At 29.4% G+C, this 15,566-nt stretch overlaps 2 protein-coding genes across 2 annotated transcripts in view; one reads left to right on the top strand and one right to left on the bottom strand.

Moving 5' to 3' along the window:
• Nucleotides 1-7,101: 7,101 nt before the first annotated feature.
• LOC106678841 (2-acylglycerol O-acyltransferase 1) overlaps nt 7,102-15,566 on the bottom strand; it is a 10,160-nt gene continuing 1,695 nt past the window's right edge. The window contains exons 2-7 of the mRNA XM_014417622.2: nt 15,261-15,497; nt 14,864-15,095; nt 10,661-10,926; nt 8,489-8,663; nt 7,537-7,736; nt 7,102-7,411 (exon numbers count right to left, since the gene is read on the bottom strand). Coding sequence (XP_014273108.1) covers nt 7,254-7,411; nt 7,537-7,736; nt 8,489-8,663; nt 10,661-10,926; nt 14,864-15,087 — 1,023 coding nt within the window. The 5' untranslated portion in view covers nt 15,088-15,095; nt 15,261-15,497 and the 3' untranslated portion in view covers nt 7,102-7,253. The remainder of the gene's footprint in view (nt 7,412-7,536; nt 7,737-8,488; nt 8,664-10,660; nt 10,927-14,863; nt 15,096-15,260; nt 15,498-15,566) is intronic.
• jar (Myosin heavy chain 95F jaguar) overlaps nt 13,235-15,566 on the top strand; it is a 199,042-nt gene continuing 196,710 nt past the window's right edge. Inside the window, exon 1 of the mRNA XM_067046735.1 lies at nt 13,235-13,361. The gene's annotated coding sequence lies outside the window, so the exon portion shown is untranslated. The remainder of the gene's footprint in view (nt 13,362-15,566) is intronic.

Here is a 15,566-nt window from a genome sequence, read left to right as displayed (position 1 = left end):
ATTAATATCTTAGAGGCTGCCCCACTCCACGGCTTCTCTGATCCAGGTTCGATACGAACTCTAACTGCTCTGATCAGCTGATACTTTGCTATTTGGTGTCCCACGTGGCCAAACAACTGTCCACCATCATCTTCCTCATCGAGGGTGAAAAGCAAACAAACGAGATGAAAAATTAATCTAGAATGGTTCAAATCTTTATTCCGTCATCTTATTCATTGGCGACCGCAGCGTGGTGTAAGATATACTTATTTACTTTATGTGAAGAAAAAGGATACAGAAACTATACAAATTTGCAACTAATATCTAATGACTACTATATACAAATTTTCTCCTAGAATATTCTTCAACAGCTCCATTCGACTGCTGCTCTAGAATCTAGAAAAAAAAGGGATATTTATATGCAATAAGAGGAGATGTAAAAGATTGGAATTCGGTGGAGGGGATTGTAGATAAAGGGAATTGTCTATGGAAGGAAATTTTCAGGAATTTGGAATATTTAGAGCCAAAGCTATGACAGCTTACTATACTTAAGCTTACTAGCTTATGTTATATATTATGACGCTTGACAGGAACGATACCTAGTTATTGATAAGAAATTAACACTTTGGACATGTGGAGTCAAGGATGGGTTAAAATTGCTAGAGTTGATTGCAAAAACGTGGGAACTATCCCAGAGGGTTAAGTTTTTGTTGCTTTTCGTTTGTGATTTCAAAATTTAAACTGTTTATTCAAAAATATATATTAGTAAAATAAAATAATTTAAAAAAACAGAAGCTATTATACGATAATTGCAGTCATAGAACAGCGAGTCATAACTGACAGAATTGTATATATCCAATTAACGTAACGTAATTTTCTGTCTCATCGTCTTCAGAATTTTGCGTGAAATGTGCAGTTGGCCTAGCAATTGTACATTCAGGACAAAGGTTTGTTTATAGGCCTGCACACTGGCCAATCTTTCTTTCTTAGCTTTAAGCTATTCTAACTTATATTGTAAGAGAGACCTATCGAATCTTTATAGTAGTGACCACTTTCTACTTTTAGGTAAAAAGTTGTATTAGTATCAATAAATTTGTATCTGAAGAAAATATCCAAACTGAACTGTTGCAGTACTACTAATTGTTAATCACCTTAATCTTCTCTAGTTGTAGCTATTCTGTCAGGTACTTACCTATTGTCCATTCGCCCACACGTTCTGTTTTCAATTTCACATATTGAATTTTTTCATATGTATGCTTATTTAGGCCCCGATATCTACTAAAAAGGATCTGCTGAAGGCACGGTCACCTCTTGTGCTAGCCGAAATCGTCCAATGGTATCCAAAGCATTATTCATAACAGAATAACCATGGAGTAGTTTATCAGAACATTTAATAGTCATTATCCATTTAAAAAATAAATTTATGAACATAATAATATATTACAAAAGGAAATTTAAAGAATTTACAAGAAATTATCTTGAGACGAATTTTTGTTAGATCGTGGTTCACGTCTTGGCCGCTTGGTTGCGCCAGAGTTGGCTTTAATAGCTCTCGCAGCTCTCAGCTACAATTGCACTAGCGGCAGCTACTGGAAGTTTAGGTTTAGTTGAAGGTAGCAGAAGGGTGCTACAGCTTCTGATATCAAAAGTAGTTCCAGAGAGGTCTTTGTGAATAAATCTACTTACATTGCTGGTTTGACTAATATTTACCAGCATGACTTTATTGAGTCTAAAACAGCTAACAAAGTCCAACTAAACAGGATCATGTTAAAAATTACTCCGTTGTGGTATGAAGTGACAGGTACTAAAGCATGTATATCGATCTAGGCGCTACATATGTGTACTTTTATTCTTTCCTATCCTTTGTCTACTATTCCGATTATATCCTTTGTTGAAAATAAAAATAGCGATTTTACAAATGATTTTTCGATTTAAAGGGGCCACCAAACAACACTAGAATGACTCTCTTACATGTTTATTTCAGCCCCTCATCTGAGGAGCAATAGTGTTTGTTCGGGTTGGGCATCTGAGGCGCTTCCTCTTGCATTACAAGAGGAAAATACAACTACTTCGTCGTAGTGAAAAGAAATATGAAATCATTCTTTGAGAAAATTAACAGAAATGGAAGGCCTTCATTCTGACTGATGCCGCCCGCAGTGGCTTGAGCATAGCACCACCTGAGCTTTGCCAAGAAGTGAAGAAGTGCTATGATGCGCGCCGGAAACTGTCTCTTAATTGCTTCTCAGTATCAAACATTTTTCTTAATATAGTTTCTACCTTTTGCTCCAATATAACTGTATTACATTTACGATGTAGTTCTGCAGTACTATCGCCGTGTTAAATTGTATTCTGTTTATACTGCGACATAAAATCTTCAAAATTAACTTTGTGATTTGATATTATTAATCCTTTTTCCTCAAGAGGAAACTCTGTTACCAAAACCGCAATTTACAATGTGTAGAATTTACAACTTACGAATTCGATCAAGTGGTAAGGTGGGCTCTGAAGTGTTATAAAGTGATTTATGAACAGACCACTTGATCGACTCTTTATGTTATGGGGCTCATTCGAAGTCGAATTAAATGTTCTTTCGATGGTTTCACTTTAACTTTTTCATAAGGATTCGCTGTTTAGGAGCAATAAAAGAAAAACCAATAAAAACATCTGAAATTTCGTAACTTTTTGAAGCTAATTAGTAACTTAAAAACTTGGAGTGACTCTGATACTATCTGCTGGTCACCAAATAACTACTTTAGAGCAGCGAGCCAGCTTGCCGCGACCTAATTTCTGAGACGTGAACCACTGCATTTTTCAATCAAACTATCGTCACATATTAGTTTGTTATAATTGTGTAAATACTTTACCTTAAAATATTTAAATAAAATATAACCATTTATTACATTGTGCTCATGAATTGGATCTCTACATTATATTGCTATTTTTGGATTAAATAATCTATGTTATTATTGCACTCTACCTTCTCTGAATCTCTCCTCCTTCATGTATCCTCTGTCCTTTCTTCAGGATCTACAACGAATACTTGTAAAACTGGTTACCCTCTTGAATACCTTACAGAGGGAACATCCGTTTCTGCAAGGACCTGAAGTGAACATTCCCCAACATTACTTGGTTACCATTCCCTACACGACTGTAACTGAATACCTTGCGTCGTGGAGTTTCCATCCTGCTGGGATTTACATAGTACCTCGAAAAACTGTGATAGGACTTCCAGAAATGTGGCCTCTTATTTAGTACTATATCTCTTTTTTTGGTTTATGACGAAGGGCAAGTAAATGTGATTTGGTGGAATTTATTTTAATTTTCCAGTTTTGTCACCATTCTTCGAGGGTGGCGATGTGGGATTGGAGGGTTTGAGATACAATGTAAGGATCATTGTTCACTGACAATAGACATGTTTTATTGGCATACATGGTGAGGATAGTGTTAGGATGGGTTAGGATGTCAGCAGTAAAAACTGTATACAGGATAGGACCAAGAATACTACCCTGAGGTACACCAGCAGACTGACGGAATAGGGATGAATAAGCACTGTTGTGATTTACTCGAAATAATCTGTCAGAGAGATAAGAATGGGTGATGAGGAAATATGTAGGAGGTAGGATTTTACAGATCTTGTATAGCAGTCCTGGGTGTTAGACTTGATCAAAAGCCTGTTCTACACCAAGAAAGACTCCCGAGCAGTACATTCTGTGCAGGGACAACATCAATCACACGATGGTATTGAACAAATTTTCGAGGAACATGTTTTACGATATGGGATGTAATTTAGCTTTGTGGTAAGGTAACGTCTGAATAATGTTGGATGTCTCTGAAGGATGAAATCCTTTAGGTAGAAGGGTCATTTGGAGTGGAGTATTCAATTCTTCTTCAATATATCCGATGTCGGTTGGATTAAGGTTGTCAGGGTGTGGCTCAAATGTTTTAGAAAGGTGCTGACCAATTTTTAAAATTATTTAGAGATCCTAAATAGATCCTAGACATCCTCCTGTACTAATGTCCTCCTTGTATGTATTCTTCGTGATCTGGAGGTGTCCATTAAATATTCTATGGTTTATAATCCTGCATTGTTGCCGAGCTGGTTTTTTTTTTTACTTCAATGTGAATCACAGTATGGCAAGAAAGCCTGAGTTACTAGCTTTCCACGATTTTATTTGCATCTTCATTTCCAGATAAACTGCAATGTGCCTTGTATCCATTAGAAGGCGATGATTATACTTATAATATTTAATTTTTTCTAGTACAGTACCTATCTTCCCATGGATTTCTTTATCTAATAGTTACTCCAACAATTTCACTCTGTATATTATGTTATCAACCCACCATTATTCCGTCAACCCAGAGTTGTCTATTGAATAATTGAACAAATAGAATAATATGAAGATTTAGGATAATGATCTTAGGTGGTCAAAATTGGTACAAAAATGGCAGAAAAAAATATTAGTAACCAACATTTTGCCCCTCTTAGCAAGGTTTCATCAGGACTAAATGAGAAGAAGCTGTGAGATATGATATGATCATATAATAGAAAGTTTAAGGAAAGATGATATATATAAAAGTCATATCTTACAATGTTTGTATCTTTTTCTCATTCAGCTTTGATGAATCCCTGAAAAATTGAGCAAAATGTTGGTTAATAAAAAATATTTTTTCCTGCTATGTTTGCCATACCATCTTCCTACAATCATCATATACAGTCAACTAATAATCCTCCAATAAGAATAACTGAAGGTGTTTCTTAGAATGGAATGCATTCACAAAATTTAAATACATTTTTAAAAGAAATGATCTAGCTTTAATATCTGGTCCATATTTGACAAATTTTGATTAAGGAATTTGTAGTTTTTCTAGTACTGGAGAATATTTCAAATAATTATTTTAATTATATTTACTAAAGCTCTTTCTTAACAGATAAATATACCCTTCATTAACATAACATTGTTGAATCCAACAATGTTGTGTTATATTTCATTATTTTACTGGATTTTTATTTGTAGGTTACTTGATTCAGACATATGAATAAAAATAAATAACAACATAAATTAATCCTTTATTAATTATAAATAAATAATTTTTTTCTTTAATTAAATTAAATTTTTCTCTTCTCTTTATTTTTCTAACAATTCCATTATGCAAATTTTTAATATTTTCAAATTTATTAAGTAATAAGTAACTAAATTACAATATCCTTAAGTTGTAAAACAAAATAATAAGATAAACCTTTATCAAAAGTTACATAGATTATTTTTTCATCTTGTAACTATTACAAACACATAAGTCAATTCTTATGCTAATTTACATTAATTTTGAATTGAGAGTATACTTCAGTGAATAATCTGTAAGCACCTATTACAGAAAATATATTAAGTACAAATTTAATTTATAAATATTTTAAATAAATATCTTTATCAGTCTTACATTTTTTGCAAACTAATATTTTATAATATTTTTTTATATATTTCTAAATATGGTTGTGTATAATATTTTATCATTCTGTAGAGGTACATACACTTACAATATTAACAATTTTTCTTTGCGATATAAGTTAGATGTATCTGAACCAAATTTATGTACAACACTATAAAACAAGCTAAAATTGGTATTGGAACTAATGTTAACATCAGTATTTATTTAAAAATCATTAAAAAATAAAACTTTAAAAAATCATTATCAGATATATGAGACATAAAATACTGAACCAACCAAGTTCATTTTATATATATATCTTCTTTTTTTTTTAACAGTTGTACCAGATTATCATTAACAGAATGAGTTTCTTCCAGAACTAGTTACATGTGATTTAACTGCTTTTCGAAGAATGTTTTTAACTCATGATATTCTTGACAACAAAACAAACAAATACAAACTTTTAAATAAAATGTAATAGTTATAAAATTTGGGAGACTGAGTTACCTCTTTGGAATCCCATGCCTCAGATTTGATAGTCTCATCTAACCGAAGCGAGAAAACTCATCATTAATTTTTTATTATTTTCTATGTATTATTCTGATACAATTTCACTAGATATGAGGAAATTTCATGAAATCTAGTTTTTAGTAAAGGCGTTATAATACACTCCAAGATTGAGTAGAATATAGTGTTATATAATTTTAGTAATTTATGCAATAAAAAATCTATATCTTTAAAAAAAAAAGGAAGAAAATTAATAATAGTGACTTAATATCAATTTTTGATATGTTGTAAGAAATATTAAATGCTGTAATCAATTTTAACATTAATTGATTACAAAGAAAATTAATAATAGTGACAATATTTTAATATATGCATTTTTAACAACAAAAAAAAAGTTGACTTGTCTTGTTTTTCCTGATATTTTAATTTGTGCTTTAATGGATAACTAAAAATGATAATTTCTAGTAATAGTCCATTGTTTAAAATATATTGTTTGTTTTTGTGCAATATTTTAAGAATTACTTATTATTATTTTTTTGCAATGCTCTAATGATAATTTGTTTTTTTTTTTGCAATCTTTTAGAAATAATTAGTTTCAAATATTTCACAAGGAAACCATTACAGACCAATCTGCATATTCTCCCTACTCTTTGCAAAAACTTTATGACAGTCTTCCCCTTATTGCAGAAAATTATAAAAGTTATAAATTTTTAAAATGATTTAAAGAAATGTTCAACTATCATGGATTATTTGTAATTTAATTTTGAATTCTTTGATATAACTTACTATTTAAGTAGTCTTCTCGTAACAAACCTTTGTTAAGTGTGAGATAAGTATAAACTAAGAAAGATAGTTTAAAATCGTAATACTTAACTTAAAGAAAAAATTCCTTCAAAAGCGTATATTTTGAAGTGAATGTATGTACTGTAAAATTTTCCATACAATAATTTTTGACATAAAGTGATGTAAAAAATATATATTATTGAAAAAAAAATGATAAATAGCCACATTTTAATAAAATAGGAGGAGGTATAAGATACAAACAAGATCAAAAAAAGGCCACAAAAAAAGTTGAGAAAACTTCAACAATATTTTTGACTTCATTAGGATTATTCATGATAATGATAGTTTATTTTATTTTGATTTTGATTGAAATTTGTTGTATTTAAAGTTATAATATGTATATAAAAGTAAATTTTACTACCAAATTTATTTATCAACAGCCTTGAATACCTTAGATATCATTCAATGTTTAAACCCATATATTGTTACCTTGACGGTTTATTTAACCGATTAAAACTTTTTAAAAATTATCAGTTTTTTGTTACCAATACATTAATTTTCTATTCGATGACGAGACTTATATTCTCAGCATTTTTGAGATACTTTGTTTTGTGCTCATTGAAAAGTTTGATAAGTGCCTCTGTGTACATTGCATGATATTTTTGAACAATCTCATCCGATGGTTCAGCAGTTTTCGGCAGTTCTATTGGCTTGCCAACTGAAAGAACATTGTTATAATAATAAATTAATAAATATATAATAATATATAAATATATAGATTAGAGCTAACTAGTTATTTTATTGAAGGAACATAAAAATAAACAAATGTATGAAAGTTCTTACCAACTGTAGTTAAAGGTGTCCTCATTGGAACAATACCAAAGGAATATTGAAGAAGTCCTCTTCCTTTAGGAAGTATCGGTGCAAATCCGATGAGATCCTTCATAAAGTTCTGCATTTTATTAAGTAGAGATCCTGGGGGATTGGGGACTTGATCATATAAATCAGTCTCGCCAAATGAAAATACAGGCACCAGTGAACACCTGATAAAATGATTTTTTATTATAACATTAAATAATAACTTCAATATAGCAACTGCGGGGAAAACAAATACTCTTTAAACTTCATGCATCTTTTATTTATGAATTGGATGACGTTTCAGTTTGGGAACTGGAAATAGCAGCATCGCATACTCTATAGATGAATTACTTATAATGTCAAGAATTTTTAATTTAATGGAGTATATTTTATCGACAATAAGATGAGTAGTCTTGTTAGATATGGATTTGATTTGGAAATGGATAATTTGTAGTCTGAAACATCATCCAATTCATAATTATAAGATCAATATAGTTTTAAGGGTGTTTGGTTCTCCCAGAAGTTACTATATAGAAGAATGTATAACCCTTCGCAAAAATTTAATATTTCAGTAGTCCCTATTTAAACTTGGAAATGGGAGCTGTTTTGATTTTCAGCTTACATATGTCAACTACAAGTAAGTACTTGCGTAAGTGGGAGGGATTATCATGCTGCATAGTGTGACAATTTTGATTTAACATTATTATTATTAAATAGGTTATTATTTTCAAAAATTTTTCAGGCGAGCCAAAAATCAATTCAATTTCAGTGAATAATCCCAGACCATCAAAATTGCTTTAAAATCTTGGATTTTGCCTCCCTTCTCATAAATTATAGCAACTTCTTGGTTAATTTAAATAATGGACTATCCAAAGTCCTTGTAATGAATAGTTTTATAAACTTTTAAGTTAATCAATTCTATATATAATTTTCTTACCCAACCTCTAATGCTATTCTGATAAAACCTTTCCTCTTCTTTAAGACTATCCTGTATGAACCAGGTTTAGCATAAAATGATTCTGCAGCACCACCTACTGCAAGTGCTAAAATGTTTCCTTTTTTCTTATCGTCCAATATGTACTGAATACTTTCTTTAGCGGATGATACGGCTCCTAGAATATAAATTGCAAATAATTTTGCTGTCAATAATTTTTTTTTTAAAATAATTAAGTTAAGAAAATAGTAATGCTAATTAAAAATAAAAATAAATCATGATACGAAATTATTTTATTTTATTTATTTTTTAATAATTTATTTATTGTTATTTACAACAAGTATTTATTTACAACAAATATACACATATATACAACAAGTAAATTTGCTGTAGGTGACATAGTGACATGATAAAAACATGTGGTTCTGGCCAAATCGGCTACATATGGAACATTGAGGTCCTGATGGATGACTTGATTTGTGACAAAGTAATGAGCATTAAGGATTTTACAAAGGATTTTGGAACTGTAAGGATTGGATTCTGGAGGAATTTGATGGTTTAGCGAACCCCAAAGGTTAACTCCGTATGTCAAGATAGGCCTTATAATAGTCATGTAGATCAGTCTTCTGTAATGGATTGGCAATTTAGACCGTTTGTCTAGTAAATGTTGCAATAGTCGGAATCTACGAGCAGTTTCTTGTCTTTTTAGTTTTGTATGAGGATTCCATGTCAGTCGTTTGTCGAGATGTAGTCCTAAGTAACGGATCTGCGAAATTATTTAAAAGATAAAATAGCCACTGATTTAGTTGGCACTATGGTGGTTTTATTGGAGAAATAAGATGGTTATTCCTCAACATTAATTTTAGTTTTAAAGATCAGAAGACAATGTTCATTTCTTTAAATTCCTTTCAGTTTTCCATTTGAACTACTTTTCCAGGTATCCTCTCTTTAGTTTTTTCTGGATAACTTGAGACCCTTTTTTTTATTGTTGGAGTTGGTAGAGAACACAGTGCTTGAGTCAAAGTTCAACCAGGCACTAAGTATTCTTCATTCTCCTCAGGAGCCCTATACAACCCCTCCTCCTTCACAATAGTAAGCCAAGTTTCAAGTTATACCAAAAAGACTATATAAATATTGAATTAATTATGTAGCAAAAAACAAGTTGGTATATTTTTATACCAAAATATTTGCACAGCATTTTATACTGTAACAATATTTATAAGATTAATTATTTTATATATTCTTGTTTGAGAATACTAGTGGTTTAGTTTATTCTTAATTTAAAACAAATTTGATCCTTTTCTTTTCTCTCAACCTTTATTCTTTACCATTTTTCCAACCTTTCGACCCTCAGCCTCAAGGATACCTTCACATTGATGTTATTTCCTTTTTCAAATCTTAAAAATGCAGGCTAATTGCCTTTGTCCCATATAACCTTTTCTAAAAAATTTTTTCTTAGATTTAAACTTTTACAAGAGTAAAACAATAAGTTGCAAATGTAAATGAAAGAAGGAAGAAAAGTATCTTGTAAAAGTTTAAATCTAAGAAAAAAATTTTTAGAAAAGGTTATATGGGACAAAGGCAATTAGCCTGCATTTTTAAGATTTGAAAAAGGAAATTACATCAATATGAAGGTATCCTTGAGAATGGCCTGAGGGTCGAAACGTTGGAAAAATTGTAAAGAATAAAGGTTGAGAGAAAAAAAAAGGATCAAATTTGTTTTAAATTAAGAATAAATATTTATAAGAGTGTTATATAGTTGACTGCAGATAAATATAAGCTGAATGAGGAGCTGGTTGGAGAGGCATGATCTATGGAGAGAAGAACACCAATTGCCAAAACATAATTATAATAAAAATTACTCTTTCATAATTTCAGTTTCTTCAACTGAGTAGAAAGTCAATTATAAATTGATATTAAAAATTGATGGCAATTTGGTCTTCAGATTAATATCTTTTTATTAAAAAAAGACATTGTAATTTCCTTTACCAATTAATAAATTTATCCTCATCTTCAAAACTTATTATTATATTGCCATCAATCTTTAATTTTTAAATAAAAACAAGTTTTGCTTATTAATGTTCTTCTTCCCGTTGACTCCACTTCTGCTTATATAACAATATTTACTATGAAACAATCCATGGTGTACTGCAAATAAATTTAATCTTAATTCACCTAATCCGAGGCAGTATTCCCTGAAAAAAGGACTCCTGAAATGTAGGTCCAAGGTAGCTGAGTACACGTTGAATCCTGGATAGTAAGATTTGAATTTGGAGTAGCCACTTGCAAAATTCCCGAACATACCAGCACAGAGAATTCCATGAGGGTGGCAACAGAATAGGTAGTTCCTGTCGTTAGTCAAATCTGCAGTTTTTTCAAGATTTATCGGAAAGTAATTATTAAAGTACTTCCAAAAAGGTAGGTTTTGCAGGAATGTAAATCTGAAAATTAAACATATTTTTTTAATTAATATTTCTTATTGGTGTATTCATGAATTGTTGAAATAATAGAACCATTTTAAGCAAATTCTTAATTTATTTTTATTCTATTCATTTTTAACCTTAATTTATTATTAATGTCATTATTACTATACTTTTTTGATTACTTTTTTAAAAAAAATTTTCTATTTAATCTTCAAAAATATACATCGACACTGTCTAGATCAATGGTTCCCAACCAGGGTTCCGTTAAATGTAGACATTCCCAGAGCCTCTTCCAGGAGTCTCCACCAAATAATTTAGGAATTAGTCGTTCCGCCTCAACTCAACTCAGCTTTGAACCTCACCACCTCAGATTTCATTCGATTATACAGAGGTTTTGTGCAGGTATCCTAGCCTTTCTTAAATTTTGCTGAAAAGACTGCATTTGACATGCTATTTTTTTCGAATGATAATGTAGGGACGTCATTTTCCTACTTGTACCAAAAGGTTTTTGACACCAAAAAAGATTGGGAACCCCCAGTCATTTTGAAAATTATCAAACATTTTTACTGATCTTGGTTTTTTCATTAACATATGCAATTTCTCTTTATCCCCAATTTTCCCTTAGAAAAAGTTGAAATTTTTTATAATCTGTTCATGATTTTTGAAAGATAATAGGAATTTTTTAATTTGTAGACATTAATTTTTTTTTATAATGAACTGTTTTGTTTTGGATTGCTTATAGTTGTATGCTTTTGTCATATTTTTACAATCACTTTTTGTGACAAGTACAATATTATGTTGGGTTACATTAATCATACTCCTTTGGCATCAACCTGTGGTTGATTGACATGCAAACTCTTTGGCACATTTCTTGAATAATGTCATATTTGAAATTAATATTTATAATTATTAGATTTTTGGTCTGAGTCTTATTGTTATGCTCATTCAACTTTTTATTGAATCAAACATTTTTTGCACAAATTATTGTAGTTATTCTCATCTCGTGGCTTATTATACAAAATAAAAAATATATAAGAATTGAAGTATACAAGTCTTCATAGTTATATTACAATTATTGGTTTTATAATTTCATTAATTATAATTATAATACACACATAATTGGATTTGTAATATTTATAAAAATGGATTAATTCAATATCTGACATCTTGAAGTATTAATCATTTTATCAACTTAATGTGTAATAAGTTATTAAAATTAAATTGATTTTAAAATCTTTTTTAAAGAATTTATGAAAGTGGAATTGAATAAATGTGTTCTATTATTAGATCATTTTTGTTGAAACTCAATGGTGCTTGAGTGATAAGAAAAACAAATAATATTAGTTTCATCCTGTTATTAAGGATTTAAAACTGCACATAAAGATCTTTAAAACAAATAGTTTACATTTTTATGGCAGTTTAACATTATCTGTTACTTTAAGATATTTCTATTCTAATGCCTTTCAATACCATGATATATAATTAAGAAGTTGTTTCATAGTTTTATTAGCTCGTTCTCTCCTCTTATCAGAAGGTTATGTCTTCAAGTTCTACAACAAAACGTTTTCATTAACAAAAGTTCTTCTCATTTTTTTTTTATTATTCCTATTTTTCTTATTTTTTTTTCAATTTACATTTTACAACGTCTAGGAAACGTTCAGTCAACTGAGTGGAGAGAAGACAGAAGAAGAGTAGGGGGAGGGGTCGTTGTGAAAATGTTTGCCACTTCTCTTATCGACAGGCAAACTCAAATATACTATACCACAAAATCTTTGCAGCAGAAAAAAATATAATAAATCTTATTCATAATCATTTTTGTGTCAAAGTGTATCATATAATTGTAGATACTGAATAAGTTTTCTCCCTTTTTCTTTATTATTAAACAATAAACTCAAAGGTATTTCCATATATCAGACCTATATAGAAACAAAAACAGTTTAAATTCTTGAAATAAATTTAAAAATATCGTTCAACAGTAATTAAATCTAAATATACATATCTATCCAAATATAGATGTTGATTTAATCAGTTAGTTTGCTGTATAATTTGTATTACATTTATGTGAGACATTATTTCAAAAAATGTTATGTGCACATTCTCAACAATGCATGACTATAAAATTGTTTCTCCTAACAGATCACATTTTTTTTTTTAACTTCTGTTGTCTAACTACAACAGATAGCTAAGAGTGTAGGACAAGTCAAATACTTAATTATGTTAATACGAAGGTTATCAAGATTTAAACCGACTTTCTAGGACTTAGAATATTAAATCTCCCCGTGGTAATGGGCGTCCTTAATTTTCAGATTTGAAATGGCATTTCTTCCTACTCAGGTTGGAACTCTGTCTGAGGTGGTGACAAAGCAGTAGCTCAACCTGACAGATACTTCTGAATGGAAGAGCTTCTTTAAGGAGGCCTGTACCCACTACGAGTTGTAGCACCACAGAAGGAGGTAAGTTTTTTATTAAAAAACCAAATAATTTTAAATGTACTCAATTCGAAAATTGAAAAATTTCTTAGCAAATCTTCGTTAAGAATTAATAATTATTAAAATTAGTTATATAGTACTAATATTTATATAGCATTTTCTAGTATATAAATATTTTTTCTTGTACACACAGTGGAGATTTGCTTAGATAATCGAAACTTTGAATTATATCTATAATTTTACTCAGAAAGGTATTTAAAAGTAGAGATATACCCCCAAAACCTCAAAATAAGGATATACAAGAGGATCTTACATCCAGTAATGAAATCTCAAAAAGCAAAGTTACAAGAAAACAATTCCAATAATTTCCATTTACAAAATACATGTAATCAATCATAACCTTTTGTTTTTTTTATCAAACTGAATGAATTTCAAAGTTTATCCAATTTTTTTTCCATCTTCATTTCCTTTAAAACGTTTTACAATTTATTACAATACTCTGTTATTAGACTTAATTTTGAGTGCAACTAACAACAGTTCCGTAATTCGATGAACACTATAAGGTTAATACATTTTGATTTATGTATTTAAAGTTTGATAAATAAAGTTTAAAACATTTAAAATTTCTTAGATAAAGTTTTTATATATTTACAGTTTGATACATAATATTTTGATAATAGACATACACTTTCCTGTGATACTCTTTCTATATATAAAAATTAAATTACTTTTGTATTCCTTACAGATTCATTTGTTGAAAAGGTATTCTGTGAAATGTTTTTGAAAGTATTGTTATAAATTTAGGTTTTTAAATTGTATGCTAGGTCATCGAAATATTTTATATAATAGTAATTTCTTTGCACTAAACCAACATTTGTTGTTACATTAATGATATTAAATTTATCACTTAAGTGGACGTTTATTGAGGTTTAATATTTTTAAAATTGATTGTTTTTGATATTTTTATGATTGCAGTTTTTAAAAGGAAAGATTCCAAATTCAAAATTTTCAGTATCTGGACAAGTAGTTTAGAGGATTCTAGCTTCCTTTTTTTTTTTTTTGGTATTACGTGAATAACACTTGTTTGTGCCTTTATCTCCTACGTAATTTTTTATTTAAGCTATTTCTCAATCTTCAAGTTATTAAATTATGTACTTATATTTTTAAAAAAAGAAGAGAGATGATATTGACTTTTAAAAAAATCCCACTTTAAGATAAGGAAAACAAAATTGCCTCTTTATACTAAAATTATCACTTAAGTTAAATTCTTCTCTATATTTTAAAGATTTAAACTGATTATTTAAAAGCCAATTTTTAATATATTTTTTTCTCAAGTAATGACATTTTTCTTTCCATAATTTTAAATTATGACTTACTTTCTTTGCCTTTGAGACAATGAAATTCTCAATATAAAAGTTTAGTAAGAGTAAACACTAACACTTTTGACACAAAATTCCTCTGATTCAAGTAATTCTCAAATTTATGGTTAAAAATAAATAAATGAAATATATGATATAGGTACTCACTTTCGTCCACCTTTATATGGAGTTTCTCGATCATAATATGCCCAACCTATGTAGAGCAGCACGTAGAGCCAATAACTTGTAAAAAAAATGAGATAAGCGGCAAGCCAGAAACATACAAAATTTCCGAATGCGAACGTAACAAACCAGAAAAATGCGCTTAATGTTTCAATTCGCCTATTAAGTGGTGTATTTAATGGAGCAAACTTAATTCCCATTGTCTCCATTTAGCAATCTGAAAAACAAATTTAGATATTGTATTACTATTATTTAATTTTATTAATTACAATCTTTAAGTTTTCTATAATACTAGTTTAATAATTCATGTATTTCATTACAAAAATATGTATTATTACAGTACAGTTTAAAACATCAAATAAAATTCATGATTAAATGTTACCTTATGATGATTCTAAGAGTGATTGTGTCCGACTCAAGGGTCACTTGTTAGTAATGACACTGGGGCCTCCTCAAAACAAGATATCACAAAAGGAGTGACCTCTATCTGTATTTACTAACATTAGCAAAATTCTTTCTCTTTCCAGTGGTAGAAGAGAAATATTATTGTCTTTCCTTTCTCTGATGTCAGTTACAAGATATTTTTTAATTTCCTAGTCTTGAAGGAACAAATTAAACACTGTAACAGAAAAATAAAATATAAATTAATAGCCAATTTTTTATTTTTTAAATAATATTAACTAAACTT

This window comes from Halyomorpha halys, unplaced genomic scaffold (assembly GCF_000696795.3).
Source record: "Halyomorpha halys isolate HHAL.00 unplaced genomic scaffold, Hhal_1.1 Scaffold164.1, whole genome shotgun sequence".
Taxonomy (NCBI): Eukaryota; Metazoa; Arthropoda; class Insecta; order Hemiptera; family Pentatomidae; genus Halyomorpha; species Halyomorpha halys.
This window is presented reverse-complemented; position numbering and strand designations above follow the sequence as displayed.